This window comes from Seriola dumerili, unplaced genomic scaffold (genome assembly GCF_002260705.1).
Source record: "Seriola dumerili isolate Sdu_G_001 unplaced genomic scaffold, Sdu_1.0 BDQW01000449.1, whole genome shotgun sequence".
Taxonomy (NCBI): domain Eukaryota; kingdom Metazoa; phylum Chordata; class Actinopteri; order Carangiformes; family Carangidae; genus Seriola; species Seriola dumerili.
Genome location: NW_019174704.1, coordinates 1,531,586 through 1,551,586, shown reverse-complemented (window position 1 = coordinate 1,551,586; position 20,001 = coordinate 1,531,586). Strand labels below are relative to the sequence as shown.

The following is a 20,001-nucleotide window of genomic DNA, read 5'->3' as shown; positions in this document are numbered from 1 at the left end:
GAGCTCAGTTGTCACATGTTACCTTGTGTAGTGACCCTACAAGATCCACCTGTGCTTAGGGCAGCATGTATATAGCCTGACAGGTAAAACCCAGGACACACACACACGTATGCAAACCACAAACACCCCAAAGCACTCCTGCTCATGAAGCTTATTGCTTCATGCAGTCCATGAAGGTGACCTCAATGAGGGTATCAGCATTTTGCTTCTCTCATCTGGATTTTGGCAGCTTGACAGAAAGAGAGTGCTGTGTGGACAGATTTTAGTGAGTAAATCAAACAAAAACAGGAAAAGTGTGGGGGACAGAAATAAGACAGCAAATAAGACTGCATCTGTAAATCCATGTTTCTCCCCAAATCCATCTATTAATTTATTTGTGTGTGTGTGTGTGTGTGTGTGTGTGTGTGTGTGTGTGTGTGTGTGTGTGTGTGTGTGTGTGTGTGCGTGTGTTTGTGTGTGTGTGCTCCATCTTACCGGCACCTCCTCAGACTGGTGCAGAAGGCTGCAGGGTGGTTTGATGGGGCGGGGTCTGGTGGCCAGCCAGTACGCCAGCACGGCCGTCAGAGCGCCAATGCCCACCAGCGTGGATGTTGGCAGGGAGCGGAAGAACTGGCCGATATCGTCCATCTCCGGTATCCTCAGGCCGCTCATCATCTCCTGGGCCTGCATCTTCTCCATCAGGGTGGAACTCAGCTCTGCAGGAAAGTGGACAGAGGTTGGCTTAAGTGTCTGAGAAGATTCTCAGTCATCCAGGTATGGCTATCCAAGGGACTGGACAACTGGACTTTTAACCTCTCATCCAAGAGGCTTCTTCAGTTCTGACTTACTGGTGGGGAGACCCAGGTATTTAACCTCTGTGGGGTCAGAACTGAAGAAGCCTCTTGGATGAGAAGAACTTCAGGTATCTGCAATGAAGTCCACTTGCCCTCGATTCAACCCGTCTTGGATTTCAAACAAAACTCTGGTGCTTTTTTTGTGTGCACCAACAGAATCAGCATTGTTTTCAAATTCTTTCAAAAGTTTTAGCCACATTAACATTATTATTTATTATTACTTTCTCTCAGGGAGCAAAAAAATCAACAGCTTTTATGCGTCTTGGCAGTCAATATCTAATAAATACCTTATAAGGCTAAATAAGATGTGCCAGGGGGGGTATTTAAATAATGGCTTAGATGTTTGTGATCCATTGCTGTTGAAGAATAGACATGATCTGGAAAATACATGGCAATCATCTGTCCAAGTATTCAATTCTAAATTCATTCATTCATACAGTCTTACAGTTTCCAAAGAAACACTCATTTTCAAAGCAGGCTGTATTTTGGGATTCAAAGAAAACCAAACAAACAAAACAGACAAAACCACAGTCTGGCACCTGACATTAAACTGCAGCAGTACGCATAAAATCAACCAAAGTCATGTGAACATGTGACAACGGTCTGCAATTTTCTGGTTATAAAAAAACTGCATCTTTCACTTCCACAGACAATAAACTCACCAAATCTGCCATGAAACTCTCCTCTTCCTCTATTCAATGTGTAATCTTCTAGCAATGTGCTCAATTTCTTAGATGTTAACACCACATCTGGTGCAAAGTATCATGAAAGAATTTATATGTGTAATGGTTTGTGTGCTATCACATGCACATCCTTGCATTAAAGGTGAGGTCATGTTGTCCCCTTACTATTAGAGTCAGTATGTCAGCGTGTGAGCTATTAACATGTTCATCCACACAAGACGAATTCATATCCCGTGCTACACTGGCTGGTTACAGCAGGCAGAGGGAGCAAAATGTTGGCTTTTCAATGATTCAGATTACATGACGATTATGGTCAGATATCACAAGTAAACTTCAGCACATGACATCTGACATTTAAGGGCACTGAACAAAACCTGTTGTGCAGGAAGTGGTAAAGAGCCTTCGCTACCACTTCCACATGCAGCTGTATGTGAACAGGCCTTCCCATATAAAGACACATATTTAACACACATTCGTACAAAACTACACCCTCCTACAAATTCCACAGAGTTCTTTTTCAAACATTTTTTTGAGTCTTTTTTGATAAACATGTTTAAAGAACAGATGTGATCTCACTGCTCCTTCACCCAGACCTGTGACCTTTAACGCACCATTTAAAAAAAAAATAGATGAATGAGGGGTCGGTCTTCCCCCGCATTCCTGTTCTTACTGTAAAAGCGGCTCAGAATACATGATTTACACTACCCACTGTGGTGGGACTAGAAAGTAGATAAAAAACACACATACATGTGATGTATAGTGCTCATTAAGGCTCAGCCCCCGTCACACACACACAAACACACACACACACACACACGCACACACACACACACACCGTGAAATGCATAATTCAGCTGAAGGGAACTCTGACTGCAGTGATGACTGAAGGGTGTCTTCCCACCCCTGAGAAATGAGTCAGAGACAGCACCACCTGACTCAACGGATGGCGTTGGGACAGTGCTGCAGTTCACTGCCAATCAGAATGACTTCCTGTCTGCTCACTTTTTCACACACACACGCACACACACACACACACCCACATGTACAGAGTCACAGACACTGACAGAGTGAGGCTGATAACATATCTGAGGCTGTGGGAAAATTGACTTCCTCATTCATCTGTTATTTTGAGTACACACAGTATTTTCTTCACTACTACTTTACTAAAGGGAATCATATGAGCCTGCAATGTGGGGTGAAAGATGCATGACTTTCAAAACTAACAAAAAATGAATGCAATTTATGGTGGTGTAAATGGGTTGATGTAAACAAGCTGCTAACAGCCAATAATTAAGAATTACTCAGATCATGAGTCAGACTCTCCTTCCCCCAGAAAACTTTTGCCTGACACCAAAAGTAAAGTCTAATTTTATTCTTGAAAGTATGTAAGTATATAATATATGAAAATGTTAACATTTTATTTATTGAATTAACTAATTAAACATTTTGTCTTTTATCACTTACCTCCGTTCTCCTGACTGGCCAATGCTTATTGCAAACTTATGTCCCTAGATGATCTGTAAATTGTGCTGATGATAGACCACAAATTTTACTTTTTGTCATATTGTCCCAAATTGTGTCACCTCGTGGACATGGAATAAATTACTTTTGCTTCTCCTTTTTTTTTTTTTTTTTTTTTTGTCATTGTGGTAATTATTTCTATGAAACAGGCCCGCTGAATTTGAACCTGACACGTAAATATGTAAATTATGTTTCAAACCCTTCTCTACACTGAGAGTAATAAAATTCTGGTGGGAAATAATGAATCATTTGACCGGCCCTAGAATTAGTAGTATGCAGAGTTTTAAAAACACTGTAATCAGACTAAAAAATATCCATTAAAAGTTAGTTTGGAGTTGCAGAATCCAAACTCCTGTTAGGGAACCCCTAAATTTCTATAAAAACTGAAGTGGACACAGTGTCCACAGAGACAGGCTGGACAGTCACAGCATAGTTTTTTATCATTAGGCTTCTGCTTATCATGAACAAACATATGCATTACTTCTGTACAGACCTAAAGTTGTGTGCATTGAAAAATTACAAAATGTTATGTTTCATCAAAGTCATCACATACTGTAGCTTCATGGTCTTAAACCTTTTGACACTCATGAATGCCAGTACATGCCTCTTATCATTTTTTCCCAAAATACTCAAATGTTCTCACTCTTAGTGTAGTTTCTAGATGATACCACCACAGACACACACACACACACACACACACACACACACACACACACACACACACACAAATACACAAATACAAATCAGACAGCATATCAGTGGTCATCTAGACATTTGTAAAGCTGCACTTCCACAGGATGACACATTTACACACAGTGATAAAACTATTGTTCATCTCTTCCACTGCCTGGTTTCTTGTCAAAAGCACACTTCCTTCACATACAGTGAATTCCCTTATGTTGCTTTCCCAAACGCTACCTGGGCTTGAATCCGCTTAAGCCAACTAAACTGAAGTTTTTTATTCAGACAGAAACTATCATCTGTAACTGAAAAACCACAACATGACAGATCCCCTCTGATATGTCAAAAAAAGGTACTGAGCCTTTACCACCGCAGGACTCCCTGCTTCATTTTTTTTTTTTTTTTACTCCAATGCGCAGATATTTCCTCTTTTGCTGTTGTCCCTTTTTGTTTCTCTGCGGTTCTGGTAATCTTGTTGGGGAATTAGAGCAGTTTAAGTGCTGGGAAATGTTGAGCATGATAGTAAAAATCAGTTGAAAGTTTTGAACTTAAGAAAACTCGCATCTGTGTGGAAGCTGAAGCAGTTACAATGTCAAAGTTAATTCTGGGATCCTGCCCTGTTGAGTACAAACAAAAGTCACCCGCTGTGCACTGCTGGTCTGAGAGTTAGACTTAATTACTGTGAATTGAAAACATAATCTGGCACAACTTCAAGTGGAAACTCTTGAGATATTTTAGCGTGGATTGCCAGATATGGTCGATGAGGATCGTATTGTCATTTTTACATTTCTGTTAATGCACAGGTTAAATAAAGAATATACAACATGTTTATTAGTGAGCTTTAGAGTTGGCATGATTTTCACTTTGAATAGAGTTACAGTTTTTATGTGAAGATAGGCTAACCTCAGTCCAACTGCCTTCGCCAACCAGTCACAATAGGGTCACAATCTCCCCAAGTGTTTTTGCAGAACATTGTGATGTCACAGTGAAGTTGACCTTTGACATTTTGGATATAAAATGTCATCATTGATGGCCAGAAACATGTTTTGTGAGGTCACAGTGACCTTTGACCTTTGGCCGCCAAGTTCATCTTGAGTCCAAGTTAACGTCACTTACTGAGCTGTCATGTTCATTAGAATGATATGGACGGCATAGGAACTATGAACTATTCCTTTAAAAAGCATAGGAATTTCATACAGGCAGTAGACATAACCTCCAAAACACCAAAACATTCAATTAAAAAGGAAATAATTTACTCAAAAAATACATTATATTTTTTAATTTGTTACTAATCTCAGTGATTATAAAAAAAATTACATGGGCTGATTATTTCTAGATTTTTTTGATACAATTAAAACTAGAAAAAAAATAGCAGCAAGAGTGAAAAAACTGAATTCATGTTTGAATGTGTTGCTGTAACAAAGAATTAATGTTAATTAATGCGTCATCATACACTTTATTTTCCACATTACAGTACATATCCTACAGTCCATATTGTATTGTTCCATATTACAGTACAGCTGTTGTATCTGAACAGTTCTGATGGGAAGATCAATAACAAAAGCACCAGCCAGACAGGCAGAACAACACAAACACACACACAGATCAGATAATTTCCATGTTGGGTGTCATAGCAACAGAACACAAACAACTAAGCCATGTCCCAAAACAAACAAATAAGCCTATTGTCAAAAAGGCCAACATCAACAAAATCCACCATGTTTAGTTCCTCTGATACAAATACAGTAGTCTGGCCTGTTCCACTACTGTGGACACAAGTCACCTACTAACATAATAATAAAAATTATCTCAGTGGGTCATCAAAATATTTCTGAGACACCAGACACACGCAGATATCACTACAGAGATCACTGATTGGTTAAAATAGGTCAATAAGTTCAAAATATTTCAGAAACACCTGATGCAATTTTGATTAAACCTGGATTAGCGGCAAATTTTGGCACTGGTCTTTGTTCTGTTCTCTGACATTATAAATAATGGTTCACGTTTCAAACTTTTAAGACCATCATTGCCACAGCACTGGCACAAAATCCAAATTGAGATTAAACTTGAAGGCACTGAGTACATTGCTAGAGACTGACCGTGACAGTTGATGTGTTTATTTACTTGCTTTGTCAGCGTATGAAAAGAGAGGCAGAGGAGGGGGGAACTGTGCTCAACCAGCTCTAAATATAGACAGACTCCATAACCTACTAACACCACTGAGCAGTTAGCTGGAATAGAGGAGGCCGCTGAGAAAGAGAGAGTGCAGCTGGTTACAAAAGCCTTACTGTGCATAAACACACACACACACACACACACACACACACACACACACACACACACACACACACACACACACACGCACACTCCAATCTCTCTCAGAAAGAGAATGAGATGGTTGAGAATAAAGGGATGAAGCAGGGGGTGCTGGAGGCAGATGTAGTGGTAGTAATAATACTAACAGTACTACTACTATGATGAATGCAATATTTGTCGCTCAAATGAATGATTGTAAAAACTAGCTAACTAACTAAACTTATAAAAACTATCTAAATAAAAACTGACAAAAACTTTTTGTTTTTGTTTTTGTTTGGTTTTGTGTCAGGTTTTGTCCAGTAGAATCCATAACTGTGGAACATAGTTCACTATCTTATATGTAATTTTGCAAACATTTGCCATATTGTGATGAGCCCGTTTCAAACTTTATTTGAGTAGTAAGTCCTTAGAGTCAGTGACACTTGATTTGATATTGAAGTGTACTGAAGTTCTCGCGTCTTCTGTGAAGCAATCTGAGAGTAACCTGTTGATCGATAAATGTATATAATTATTATTAAATGAATGATAATATAAATTAAGTGTCATCCTACATGGATAATATCTCATTTTGTTACAAAAGCCACTTCTTTGTTGATGACCGCTGCAAAGCTGCATGTAGCATGCTTGGGAGCAAAACACTGATTTTACTGGCCAAGGTGAGACCACATCTGCAAATAATCCATGTCTCCTGACTCATAATTGGAAACCCGCTACAGGCACCTGTTTGTGAATTACCAGGCTCATGTGGAGCCCGGAGGGTTAAACAGACCAGCGAATGCTACAGTACAGATCATGCTAGCAAGCCACGAATTTCTGCCCTGAAATAGCGTGACAGCAGAGGCAGACTGGCAGCCTGCCAGACACCTAATTGGCCTCCAGGAGAGATGCAAACATCTAACTTCCCGCTATTGTTTCTCTCTTTCTCTCTCTCTCTCTCTTGTCTACATATTCCTGTTTGACTGCCAATACAGAGAACAGAAAAACTGTCCTTATTCTTATAAGAGATAAAGCGCGAGATGAAGAGAGGACAGGAAGTGTACGGAGCAGAATCTTACTTACACAGATCACAACCTGAACACCAACCACTTCAACTTCCGCTGTACGCTTCACTGAAAATATTTCCTCTTAAAAAGTGATGTTGGAAAGTAGAGAGACAAAGCTGGGAAGCAGTGAAAGGTATTAAAAATCAATTAGCCCTCCTCTATACACAGTGGCTGTGTCCCATTTCAGTGGCAGACTCCTCCAAAGTACATATTTTCATAATGGCATGAAAAATCTGCCAGATTCAAGTCGTCTTCTCTTATTTAGATGACAACCGGTATCCTTCACTCAAGGTGACTCTAAGGTGAACTCTCTGCCTCATTGGTGGAGATGCATGTTCAGCCTACAAACCAAAAGTCCCATGAAGGCCTTACCTTTGTCCACAGCCCCATGAAACTGGACAGAGAGAATGTCTCAAGGTGTTTCTCAGCGCCCTGTGTATTAATATCCAGTCACTCAAGTTGGGTTTGAAAACAAAATCAGTTCTCTGTTTTGATAGAACCGATTTCTCACAAACAGGACAAAAGAAAATGTATCCAAGCAGATGAGATGAGGCTCTTTGCTTAAATTTGCATGATTATCTCAGATAAGCTGGGGCCTTTGCTCAGCTGTTTCGACCTCCTTTTCACTACAGCCTATTGCATTGTTTGGTGTCCAGTTCTGTCCTGTAGTAACCTAAATACCCCCCCCCCCCAACACACACACACACACACACACACACACACACAGGTCTTTAAGTCCATCCCTGTTGCCTTCTACAAAGACTGTTGCTTCAGCTGGTGCGACTGGAGAACAGCAGGGCAGCTTCATTCCCAACAGCAACAACAGTGACCTTTACCAGCATGTGAACTCAAAGACCTCAGAGTTTAATTTGTGAAATGAAGAGCACATCACGCCATGAAAACTGAGTTATCTTTATCGTCCCTGCAGCAGCAGAAAATCTCTTGCATTTACAGCTGAGGCATTTAGCTGATTGGTGTCAGGATTCAAAGATGAAGGATTGTTGATGTGGACTCAAGATTCAGTCTTACAGTTCAGAGGAACACAGGAAGTAGACTTGGTTCTTTCACTGTAAATGAGATTGGAACGAATAAAGCAGTAGTAAATGTTTATGTTTATTGAAAGTAAAACAGTGTAAAACTGAAGGTGGCTTTCAACTAATTAACTAACTAACTAACTCTTAGCACACTGTTGTCATCACGTTCCACATTGAGGATACATGATAAGCAAGCAAGCTCTGTCCAGTGGTGAAGCTCATGAATGCAGTAGAAAGTCTTTCTCGACACTGCGAAGCATGTCCGCGAACTCCTCCTTCACTTTATAAACGGTTTAGTTTATAAACTGCTTTTTGTTGATGATTTCCCGGGATTTCACTTAAGATATCCAACCACACCATCTGTCGTCTGTTTGTCATGTTTTGAAATGTATAACGGAGAGACGGGATCGGTATTAGCTTACGTCGAAACCTCATCTACAGTGAGTTCTATCCCTATCAAGAAAGGAAGCAGCCTAATTCATCGGACAACACAGAATCAGGGTGGAGTGAAAATGTATGAAATACTGATGAATGGCTAAAAAAAAAAAAAAATGATGCAGCGTTAATCCATTTCCAGTTCAGAAGGAACATCAGTGGACGTACATTACACGCAGCTGGAAAGCCTGACAGATGTGAGGAGTCAGGCACTGCGCAGGGGGAACATAATACAAACTGTATCATATCTATTACAAAACATGTAGTGTACATACTGTGCATGAACAGCTGGGTTAAAAAAAAAAGCATTTGAACTTTTTGTACTAGAGGATATTTGAATGTACCTCAGCTGTGAAATAAGCTACAGTGAGATGCCTTATAGGCCCGTATGTCAAGGTTAAATATTTGAGCTATAAAATGGATCAAAACAAGCAAGCGATGTCGTTACATCTTAATGTATCAACCCAAATGTCTACATTTTTGGAATTAGCTGACGAAGGTTAATGTAGATGAGTTCAAGTAGGATTTATTAGTTTGAGGGACACAAATATGTGGCCGAATATAAACTCAGGTATAGTGAGGTGTAAAATTTATCCCAAATGATTTACTTTCACAATGATGCTTGACTTGAAGATGAATCACAAGGAGCAAAAATACATTTCCAGCTGTGCCCACTCACATAAAAACCTAAATGTGCTCCAGAGCTGGCAGTGTTTTGGTAAGGGAAAGAAATCTGACTGACTTAATACTGTACATGTTACATTAACATTTCCACATATGGCTCATTTGAAGTGTCTCTGAATACTCACTTCCCTACAGAGTTGGAGGAACACACCATCACAAATCTGACAATAGCACTTTACTCATACAATTAAAATGATGACATGAGTAAAACCTGTATAATTACTGAACATAAGAAACCCTGCTGCACCCAGCTTCCCCTCTGTATCACCTGTACACAAGGACATTTTCTCATCCTCTTTCAGGAAGTTTCCACTTAGCAAAGATTTTGGTGCAGCGTAATTGCTGCAAGCTATGCAGGGGATGAGGGCTTGTGAATGGGCCAGCTAGACTTCCTGTGACCTCTGAGGCTTACTGTGGAGGAAACGCAAGCCTCAAGTCCCGCCCCATCAGCCCATCCGAGGGCCGTCACTAATGATTAGAGTCCAGCGTGGGGAGATTACAGCCTATTAGCACAGAGACGGATGACCAGTAGTAACCTCACTACCACATTCTATTTAAAGACATTTTGCTCGGCTTTCTTTTATTCTTTAAATGCTTTCCCCCCTCTGTTTTACAGCTTCACTCACGTCAATGCATTGCATCTTTGTTTATTTCCATGCTTTTCTATTTTTAACCATCAATGCTTAATCATCCCTGCACAGCACCGACTCTAACTCACTCTCTTTTAACCACTCATCCTTATCTCTCTGCCCCACTCTTCCACTTAGACCACCATGCACCAGACAAAAACCACAACTTCTTCCTTTCACTGTCACTGAGGGATAACTGTACAAACACTTTGGCATACCGTAGACATGAAACAGCCATCCGCCCCCTGCTGAATTGAGATGCTGCACAACAGGTAATTGCAATTAACATTCAAAAAAGAAAACCAGATAATGATTCAGAACAAGCTGCAGAAACAAAGTAGCATTAGGGATGAGTTGAGCAGGAAGGATTGCAATATATGAAATAAAAAATGCACTTAAGTAAAATTAACAAAGGAAACATACAGAGCAAGCAAAAGCTGAAAAAAAAGCAAAACCAGGCATTGTAATTGTAATTGCACTGCAGAAGGGTTAAAGCAGCTGTGGTCTATACAGCAGCACTTACAAAGGCGTCGAAGGCAGCCAGGCAGTCGGTGAAGTGTGATCAGTGTCTGTGTATGTGTGTGTGTGTCTGTATGTAGTGTGCCAAGGGGCCTCGGGCGGATATCACATCGCCCTGTGCAAACTAGTGATTACCTTCCCATTGCCACTGGCCAGATTAAGCTGAGGCAAGCAAGAGGAAGGCAGTGAGATGCGTTTTGGCCTAGTTTGGGCCTTGCTGGCCTCCGTATCACACCACCCTCAGCTCAACAGACGCTGCGCTCTCTCTCACCACACCCACCCATCCCACCCCGCCCTCCCTCCACCACTCTCCCTCTCTCTCTCTCTTTCTCTGTGACTCCCTCCCTCCCCCCGTACTTAAACACGCCGTGCTCCTCTTCACCTTCACTAAATGATACAGACACTTATCCACGCTGGCAATAATGACACCAAGTATACATACACCTGTAGGTGCATATGTAAATAAACGCTCCTGGTATTGTTGATATTTCCATTTAAACAAATTACATACACCAGCACTAAATGAGGCTGGTCCCAGTTTGACTGACTATCAAAGTGAGAGGGAAGGCAGGTTCCACAACACAATTGTTTCAGAGGTATGAGGGGTTTTGTATTGGTACACCAAGGAAAGACAATACATATTACATCAAAATTATTTCACTTTGTTTTTGATTGTGCAACACTGAAAACCACTTTTGTTAAATTGTTCAACATTGTGCATGCATCCCGTCATGGGTCTGTTTTGCGGGCATTGCTTCATTTTGAAGGATGTGAATCACAAAAGGCTGACAACCACCAAGCTAAATGCTAAATATTACAGCTTCCTGGTGAAAGGCTTCTTCCTTTTCCTCATTGTTACTTTTTGGGGAATGAAGAAAACGTTTTCCTTTTGATGAAATGGTGCAATCACACAGTGAGATTTTTTATGATTTAACAAGGCTCAAGGATTTTCTCATTTTCTTAGCAGGCTCGTGTAAATGTAGGAGGTTTTCATCCAAAAGGAGCAGGACTATAAACCAAACGAGGACAACAATGAACATTACTCAGAGAACCAATCTATAAGATAACTACTTGAGCATGCGAGCGGAAGGCAGACCTGGTTCAGCACTTTAGGCCGAGCCATTACTGCTCAGCATCCCACAATGTGAGGAAGAGGATGTACTGAATGCTGAAACAGCAATAAGCCACTCAGAGGGAAAGCTGCCATGTGGATCTGAGAGACTGGCTGATATCACTGACTATATCAGGAATAAGACTTAAGTGTAGTATAGCTTTGATCAAATCAAATCACCACTCTTCACATCTGAGTTCTACCAACACACAACCACATTTGCCTCCTAACACTCAGACAGACACTACAGACATTCATTACAGAGCAGGGAAGACTAAACACTCAACACCATCATGTCAGATTGTGCAGTCATACATTTTCACAACTCCCCTTCACTCTGGTTACAGTTTCTATTCAATTAAAATGGAGTACCATTCAAAAAGTTGTGACAAGACAATGACAAGACATCATACTTAAGAGCCATACAGTTCGTCTGGTGGGCGTGGAGCTACCATACTTAAACACTAAAATGTTATTGGTTGTTTTTTTGCCAAAGGGCTGGGCAAAGCCACGACCATCCTTTTAATTAAATATTGAGGAAGGGAAAAGAATAGGTTTACACGCTGTGTAGGGCTGCACTAGATGGTGATTAAAATGAATTATTAATTCTGAGGAGCAGCAGGATGTTGGGATGTGAAGCTGGGTTAAAGGTGTCATGAGTCTCCCCCAAGGGGCCCCTTTCTGGCCTCACTAGTGTTTATTTTCAGCCAAAAAATTCGGTCTGTTTTAAACAAATTTGGCTGCATCACTTATTAAATATGCAACACATGCAACCCTGTAACAGAAAATTTTAATATTAATGCACCAACCAAAACCCCAGCTGTTACTGGTTGCTTGTCACTTAGCAACCATGTGGTGCAACTGCTGCTGAAGACCTAGGCTATAGGCTACTCTTTTGGAATAAGCAATTAAACCAAGGCCTATTTACCAAGAAAACCTAGCCTTGCATGTAATCTACCACCAGATTAATTTCAAAAACTGAACATTTATAATGTTTCTTTGTTGCATTAAAAAAAACACCCAATATTGCGCTTTACAACGCCTCTAATCTGGACTTTAACTTAACTACTGTGAAACACAGCCTTAAAAGGATCAGTTTCGACGCCCCTGAAATCGCTCAGTAAACCGGGGTGGGGGTGGTGTCGCTTACAGCGGAGCATGCTGTGCTCTCTATTTTGCCGGTAGGCCGCAGGATTTCAGCACCCCCTCTCTCTTGGACAGCTCCGTCCAATCAACTGCGGTCATTTGAAGCGCGTCATCCTTCCTCATCCTCCTCATCCTCCCTCCCTCCATCACTGAGGCATGGCGGAGGACATCACAGACAAAATGCTGAGTTTAACAACCGGCTTACTGGCAAACCGATGAGTTACATTTTGACAAAAAATATGGGGGATTGATGTTTGTGCAGCTTATTATAGGCAGAAACAAGTGATGCAAGAGGAGTTTTAGAGAGACAGGCTGTGGTGAGATGTACGCAAATAGGGGTTTTAAATGACGTGTGTCCGGTTTCTACGCACAATGTCACACGACCTTAGCACCAGGCCGGCCTGAAATGCACACGTTTCTATGCCTTTTGGCTGGTAGTGGGAACAGTGCTTTCGTTAATGGCTGGATTTTTAACGTAAAACACACACTCCGAGAGGAAAAATCCAATCACTGATCTGCAGACTGACCCACATGAATTCAGCCGCATGGCAGCCTGTGCACCACCTGAGTAGAGGTAAACCCCACCTGAAAGCATCCCTTGATGTCGTTCCAATAAACCCAGCTCTGAGGCAAAAATTCAGGCACTGTGGCTGAAGCTGCAGCCCGCCACACCGAGATGTAACACGCTTGATTCGGGGTTGAGTCTCATCAGGTACACGTGTAGTCTGAGGAAAATGAAAGATGTCACCGGTGTCATAACGGTGCAGACATGGCGCCAACTGCAGCAATAGCTTGCAGATTAAACACTCGGTAATAGAGGGGAAAAAAAGGCGGAAATACCAGCTTTGATAAATGAAAATGCCGGCAATGAATGACCAACAATGCGCCTCAGTCCCTGCGAGACAGGTACATCGCCGTTAGCCACAGCCCAGCGATGCTAAATCATTAAAATGAATGAAAAATCACCAACAGAATTTCTGCAACTCACCTAAAATAATCCAGAGCGACCCAGAGACCAGAACGAATGCGAGCATGTCTTTCTCATTGAGTCAGCTGTCCCGGTGCAGGAGCGGCTCAGAACTGCAGCATCGACTGCAGCAAGTCGCCGGCAATCTGGGAGATTAAGGAAGGGGGGGCGACAATATATCTGAGACACACCACAGTGGGAGAGCAGAGCAGGGGATGGCGATGTCCAGCGGGTTTTACAGCTTGTGCAGCTTTCGGAGTGTGTTGACTGAGGAAACAGACCCCGACGGCCTAATGAAGCATCTTTCCTCCTGCTGGATTTTCCACCTTCACCTAGTTGGCTGCTGCGCAATGGCAGACACCCCTGCTGAAATTAAAGGGTTTATAGGTCGAACAGGAGATGCGATCGACGCCAAGGTTACAGGGGATGAATTGTGTCTTCTGGTTGCTAACCTACAAACTCAGTCTTCTTTTTATTCTCATATTTATTATAAAATGCTCATGAAATTCTCTGAAGTTAGACCTGAAATCCATGATATAATTTGGGCATTCAAATTCATATTTTTATATAAAACTCGCACGTGTAACCTAGGCTAAACTGATAGTGAGTAAAGCATGTCTATGGGTATTTTCATGATTTTTTTTTTTTTAAATACTGATTTATTTCAAGAGAGCCTTTGGTACATCACGCCATGTAGCCACGTCCCTGCAGCTGAGCACAGCTTTGACACAGAGTAACTTTGCATCACGGTCACGTGGTACAATAAGACACTCCCAATGAACTAAAGTAACCTTGAGAAAGGCTAACAAAGTGAGGGAGGGGATGAGGGAGTGACAACAAGGATGAGACACAGAGAGATGACAAGATATTTGAATGCATTTTAAAATTACAGCATATTTTGGTCATTTGTGAGGCAGGGAAATCACTGTGTGCTACACTGGTATGTCTGCAGTTGAATTTAGAGTGATTACATTTTCCATCGTGCATCGGTCTGGACTGCCTACACTGAATGCTATTTGACCTTGCAAAACATAATTTCATCCAGTATCTATGCTTATTTAATAAAACATTCAGTTGCACCTTTAATACCTCATGATGCAACAACAAGCAGGTTTGTCCGAATATCTAATATTTAAAACATGACTTAAGTCATTTCGATCTATCTGTCCTAACTATTAAGTAAAACTCATTTAAGTATCCCTAGTAGTGGCCAGCATGTTTACTGTCTTATTGTGCCGCTGTCATGTTACTGACCTTATATGGGTCACTTGTCAGGACATTTAATCTGTCACTTGCAGCTGTGCCACCTTCCAACTGTCTGCTCCTCTTCTTCTTCTGTGAAACCACTGCAGAGAGAAACTAGAAAACATCCCTATATCCAGGAGCACATTTTGCCATGATGACACACACACACACACACACACACACACACACACGCTGGAAGAATTACAAATTAAAACCTGACAATGACTTTTAATCTCAATGTAGTTTGTAAATCTGATCCAATTTACCTGTGATCTGCCAGAGGGACAACAGGAGAGTGAATGTGAGAGGTTTTAGGTGAGGTACTGAACTGAACGCACTGACATTGATTACTTAGTTTATTTATTTTGTAATGTGATCAAAGTACACACAAAAGAAAAAAAAGCTGCTGAGTAAAAAAACCCTGCTCAGTATGTAAGACATTACTTACTAGGAATCTCAAATATTATTATATTGCCACAGATATGGGAGGTTGGGGTAAAGGTCAGGGGTCAACAGGGATAAATAACAGAGATTAACTTTCCATATCCCTCCTCTGACAGGATGGTAATAAATTGAAGATTCTTAATGTTTTAGGGCCAAAATGTAATTTTGTTGTATAAAACATGGGTGGGTCTTTGTCCATTAAAAACCTATATTTTATGGGCAAGTCAAAGAAATTCAAACTAATTCAATTCAACATTTTTTGACGTATAAATTAGTCTTTTGAAAAGTTTTGCATAAAAAACCTGAAGAATAGCTGAAACTCAGTAGTATCACTCTTGATTTTATAATACAACAAGACCAGAGTGTGCAGTCATGCTTGCGGCTCTGTGAGACTAGACACAGCGGTGCTTTGAGATATGGTAAGTTCTAGTGTCAGAATACTAACATGCACACAAGGTAAAATTTGCTAATTAGCATGAAACACAAAGTACAGCTGAGGTTGATGTGAATGTCATTTGTCATTAGTTTTACAGGTATTTGGTCATAAACTAACTGGACGAATAAACGAATAAAATTTTATGGCAATCCATTCAATAGATAATGAGAGACTCAAAACCATTAAAGGAGCATTGAAGTTTTGCTATTGCTACATAGCCCACATTAGCATTAACAGCTGTTTATTTACCAGTACTGCTGAAAGCTTCAGCCATCATTACATTTAAAATACAAGCAGTTATAATACACCTTCTGAGCCGTGCTACTTCTTCAAAGCAGAATGGATGCTACAGTGACTCGGCCCTGGAAAGTAACAAGACAGTCTAGCCCTCCTGATGCTAGCTGGTTAGTATGCTAACTTCAGTAGAAGAAAAGAGAAAAAGAAATCAAAAGAAATAGAGGCAAAACAAGAGTTAACATTGGTGTTGCTCTCCACCCCTGGATACAGCTCTTGTTGAGTAAAGGAATGAAGTTTGATGTGGGTGCTTATCCTCTGGGCACCATCAGATTGTGTGTACAAAATTTCATGGCAATACATCAAACAGTTGTTGAGATATTTCCCAAAGTGGTAAATTGACTGGCCCTGGAAAGTATCAAAAATATCAAAGTGAAGGTACCAAATGGTAATGTTACAATACTTATGGTTATAATTAGAAGTTCACAAAGTCTATAGGCAATAAACCAGACATTAAATAAAATTTCAGAAAACAACTGAAAATTATGAAAATTAGAGGCATTAAAGGCGACAGAGCAAGATAAACACTGACAGACTATAAAAGGAATGGAAAATTTATTCATTGTAAAAAAAAAAAAGACTCATATATATCTGTCTACCTTCGCTGTCTTTATCTTCCTGTATGTTTAAGAACTTTTTACAGCATTGGAGATAAGATGATACACGCACCACAAGCATGACAACATTTTGCCCCAGTGACCCTCTCACCGGAAGGGTAACATCTTTACTGTTGTACTCTTTATCATTACCCATGTTTTCATATCAACTCAGATAACTAACTTAATTCCTTCCAATGAACCAATCAAATGTGACACTTTTACATAATGTAACTTCAGTCTAATTTAAGGCTACTTTTCAGATTTCTCTTATTTCATTATTTCAGAGGTTTAGTAGTCATTAGCAGTTCCACCAAATAGTGATTTCCCACTTTATATGGTTTCATTTAAACTCTGCGAGGCCTAAAGAAGTGAATATTTGACAAAAAAAGCAAAGATTCGAGAAAAATCTGAAAAATGTAGCCAAATGTAATATGTAACAGAACTTCTCTCATTCATCATCCCACAACCCCTCAGATCTGTCGTGTTAAAAATTCTGTTTACACATTGATGCATCAGTATTAATAATGTGATTTATTATGATTCACTCTAATTGGCCTGAGGGCTGAAGTCACTTATGGAGAGTGGACATGTTTACCCATGTATTAAATTTGAATCATATTGCTGAACTTGTTGCAGTAACATATTTTTAGCACTCTGTCACATCAGTTGTTTGTTTTGCCTTCACCTTGCTTTATCTCCCACCTTTCCTCCTCCACAACCCAGCTCCACCTAGATCAGTGTACACTCCTTTTTTCCACATCCACCCCCCCCTTCCTTTCATTCCAACAGAGTCATAGAGAAACCAAAACTTAGGGAAAAAACTTTAAATGCTTTCATGGGACATTATGGGACAATGGACTTTGATGCAGGAGGGGATTGATTCTTCTTTTCTCATTTCATCACATTTGATGTTTTTATACCAGTAATTCTGTATGTCATGGGTCAGTCATTTTCAAATAATTCCCAATATGTTTCCTGGAAATAACTATGTTTTAAACTATGTATTTAGTATTAATTATAGAGGAAATAAGCAATACTACTACTACAGTTAAAGTTCACTTCCAAGTAATGAATTCCAATTAACTGCTAACAGGTACAAATGAAGTTTTTCTTTCATGGACTTTCTTAGTTTTTACCATAATTAGAACCAGATTTCACAGCTTTGGTTCCAGGACTGAATTAAAAAGATACACATAAAACAACTTTCAACAGTTGATAGTAAGCCCTACAGCCAGTATCAGAGACGTAAACACAAACTGAGACGTTTGTGCTACAACCTGAGGGCTACATGCCCAATATATGTAACACAAATGTGTCAAAACTGAACAAATATCCCTCTATATATTAGGAAATTTAGATCACTGGGGTACAATATGTTATGAGTAGATATTCTAATTTACACACTCCCACTCCCCCACCATCCCACCCTACATGAGGTTGCAGTGTAATCACAGGCTAACTAACAAGGGCTTTGACTTGATCCAGTGTCAGTGAGCTGTCAAAGCAGATGGTCCAGGGGAAGATTGGATGCTCAAGCAGCTTGCCTCATGCCAAAGCCTCAAATTACTGTCTTATCCTTGCAGGTGGCCTAAATAATCAGAATTACTATCACTGTATGCACAGAGTGTGAAAATTTGTAAAGGAATTTGTCATGGTGGGTTTGAAAACAAGTTAGATGCAGTTTAGCAAGGACAGTGCAAAGTAAACCATCAATGGTGTTATATCCCAGGATGAGGTGAGGTAGTAAATAAAGTAGGTTTAAGCCGAAACTTGGAAATGGTGCACAGGCTTGTTATATGTTACTGTGCAGTTATAGAGGATAGTCACAGAGGAATGACTGAGTGGGCCCACAGAGCATAGGCTCAGGAGCCCAAGGGGTCACGGGCCGCTGGACCAGAACCTCTGTATGACAACAAGAAGTGGTTAGAAAGAGTAGAAGATATGCAGTATACAATAAGGAAAAGGTAACTTACAAAATCAATGATAACAAAAAGAAGCTTGAAAAAATATGGTCCCTCTTCAAATGAAGCAAAGGTAGTTGACTAATTATACTTAATACAAATGAAAATGTCAATGAAACATCAGATGGATCATGTTTGAGAAGATAATTCAAGTAGTATACATGAAACTGTAACATAAAACAAACATGAAATGCATCATACATATGTATATGTATGTTGGTACTTGGGTACTTATATATATATATATATATATATATACAGTATAGTTGTATGGTATGGAGATACACATCATGATCAGTAACAACTATACTGTTGCTCACCCTATTGCTTTATGTATGCACAGTGTTCTGGATTGGGGTGACAAAAAAAGAAACAGTTATGAGGTTAAGTTTGTGTCACAAAGTTTAAATAACAAGAAATGTATAACGTTTCATTGACATTAACTGACTCAATAAAGTATAAAAAAAAGAACCTCTGTATGAAGTGTTTCTAATAGCTCTTGTCGAAAAGTCGATCAAACGAGTCAAGGGGGGCCTTTTACATGTATGTGCCCAGGTACCCGTTGTCTCATAGTCTGTCCAAGAGAATAGCTACAATACAAAGTGTATTGTTTGAATATTTTCAAAGGTTTGAAAGGCAAAAACTATTTAGTACAGAGAACATGAATTATTAGAGAGAGGTCGTGAAAATGGACACAGTCTTGTTCAGAGGAAATGTCTTTTCAAGTCTCTCCTATCTGATTAATAATCTTATGACCCCCTCAGATTAATCTTGTGACACATTTCACCTGTCCTGACCTCCAGCTTGGCAACCATAAAATGCACAGAAAAGGTAAGAGTCTTTAAAAAAAAAAAAGAACCCCATTGTATTAGTACTGATCACACTCACTGCAAACAAACACACCTAAACAGCTAAATCAAGAACAACTCCAGCACAGTCACACCTGTTTTGCCTCAGTCACTGAATTCCTATAATTCACTCTCACAGTGTTATCATCCATCAACAAGTCTGTTTGACAGCTTCAAGTGTTCAAACACGGCGCTAACAGGTCAGAAAAACGGGATGATTTTCCCCTACTAATCCAGAATTGTTCTTTCATTGGGAAATCCCATCGTCAGGGTGCCTGTGTACACTCCGCAGGAAAACTCCCTGCTATTCCCTCCCAGAGACGCGCGCGCCCGAGCCTCAGCGAGCGCGCAATCACACCACGCGGTATGCCCCTATATGGACACTGAAAGCTCCGGTAACTGCTGCAACACCAGTGTGGGATTTCCCACATTCCCATGAAGAAAGCAAACCATGTGTGTGCTCCTATGTTGTTATATAATATGACCGCCGCAGGATTTATTGGTCGTTGTTAAGTTGTAAAAATTGAAAAGCATCAGAATTCAAAGCCCAATAAAATATAATGAAAATA

At 40.2% G+C, this 20,001-nt stretch overlaps 1 protein-coding gene and 1 long non-coding RNA gene across 7 annotated transcripts in view; one reads left to right on the top strand and one right to left on the bottom strand.

Moving 5' to 3' along the window:
- acsl6 (acyl-CoA synthetase long chain family member 6) overlaps window positions 1–14,080 on the bottom strand; it is a 37,246-nt gene extending 23,166 nt beyond the window's left edge. Inside the window, exons 1-4 of one of the 6 annotated variants that reach the window (XM_022762296.1) lie at window positions 10,386–10,413; window positions 10,081–10,123; window positions 8,110–8,147; window positions 475–695 (exon numbers count right to left, since the gene is read on the bottom strand). In XM_022762296.1, the coding sequence (XP_022618017.1) occupies window positions 475–678 (204 nt within the window). In that variant the 5' untranslated portion in view covers window positions 679–695; window positions 8,110–8,147; window positions 10,081–10,123; window positions 10,386–10,413. Of the gene's footprint in view, window positions 1–474; window positions 696–1,495; window positions 1,569–8,109; window positions 8,148–9,501; window positions 9,576–10,080; window positions 10,124–10,385; window positions 10,451–13,626 lie in introns of those variants that run through there. The other 5 variants (XM_022762298.1, XM_022762297.1, XM_022762294.1 and 2 more) reach the window with 5 other exon arrangements.
- On the top strand, window positions 10,009–19,971 carry LOC111234300. The gene is made up of 3 exons (XR_002665648.1): window positions 10,009–10,134; window positions 19,349–19,415; window positions 19,703–19,971. It is a non-coding gene; the product is annotated as an uncharacterized LOC111234300 (long non-coding RNA).
- The last annotated feature ends 30 nt before the right edge of the window (window positions 19,972–20,001 follow it).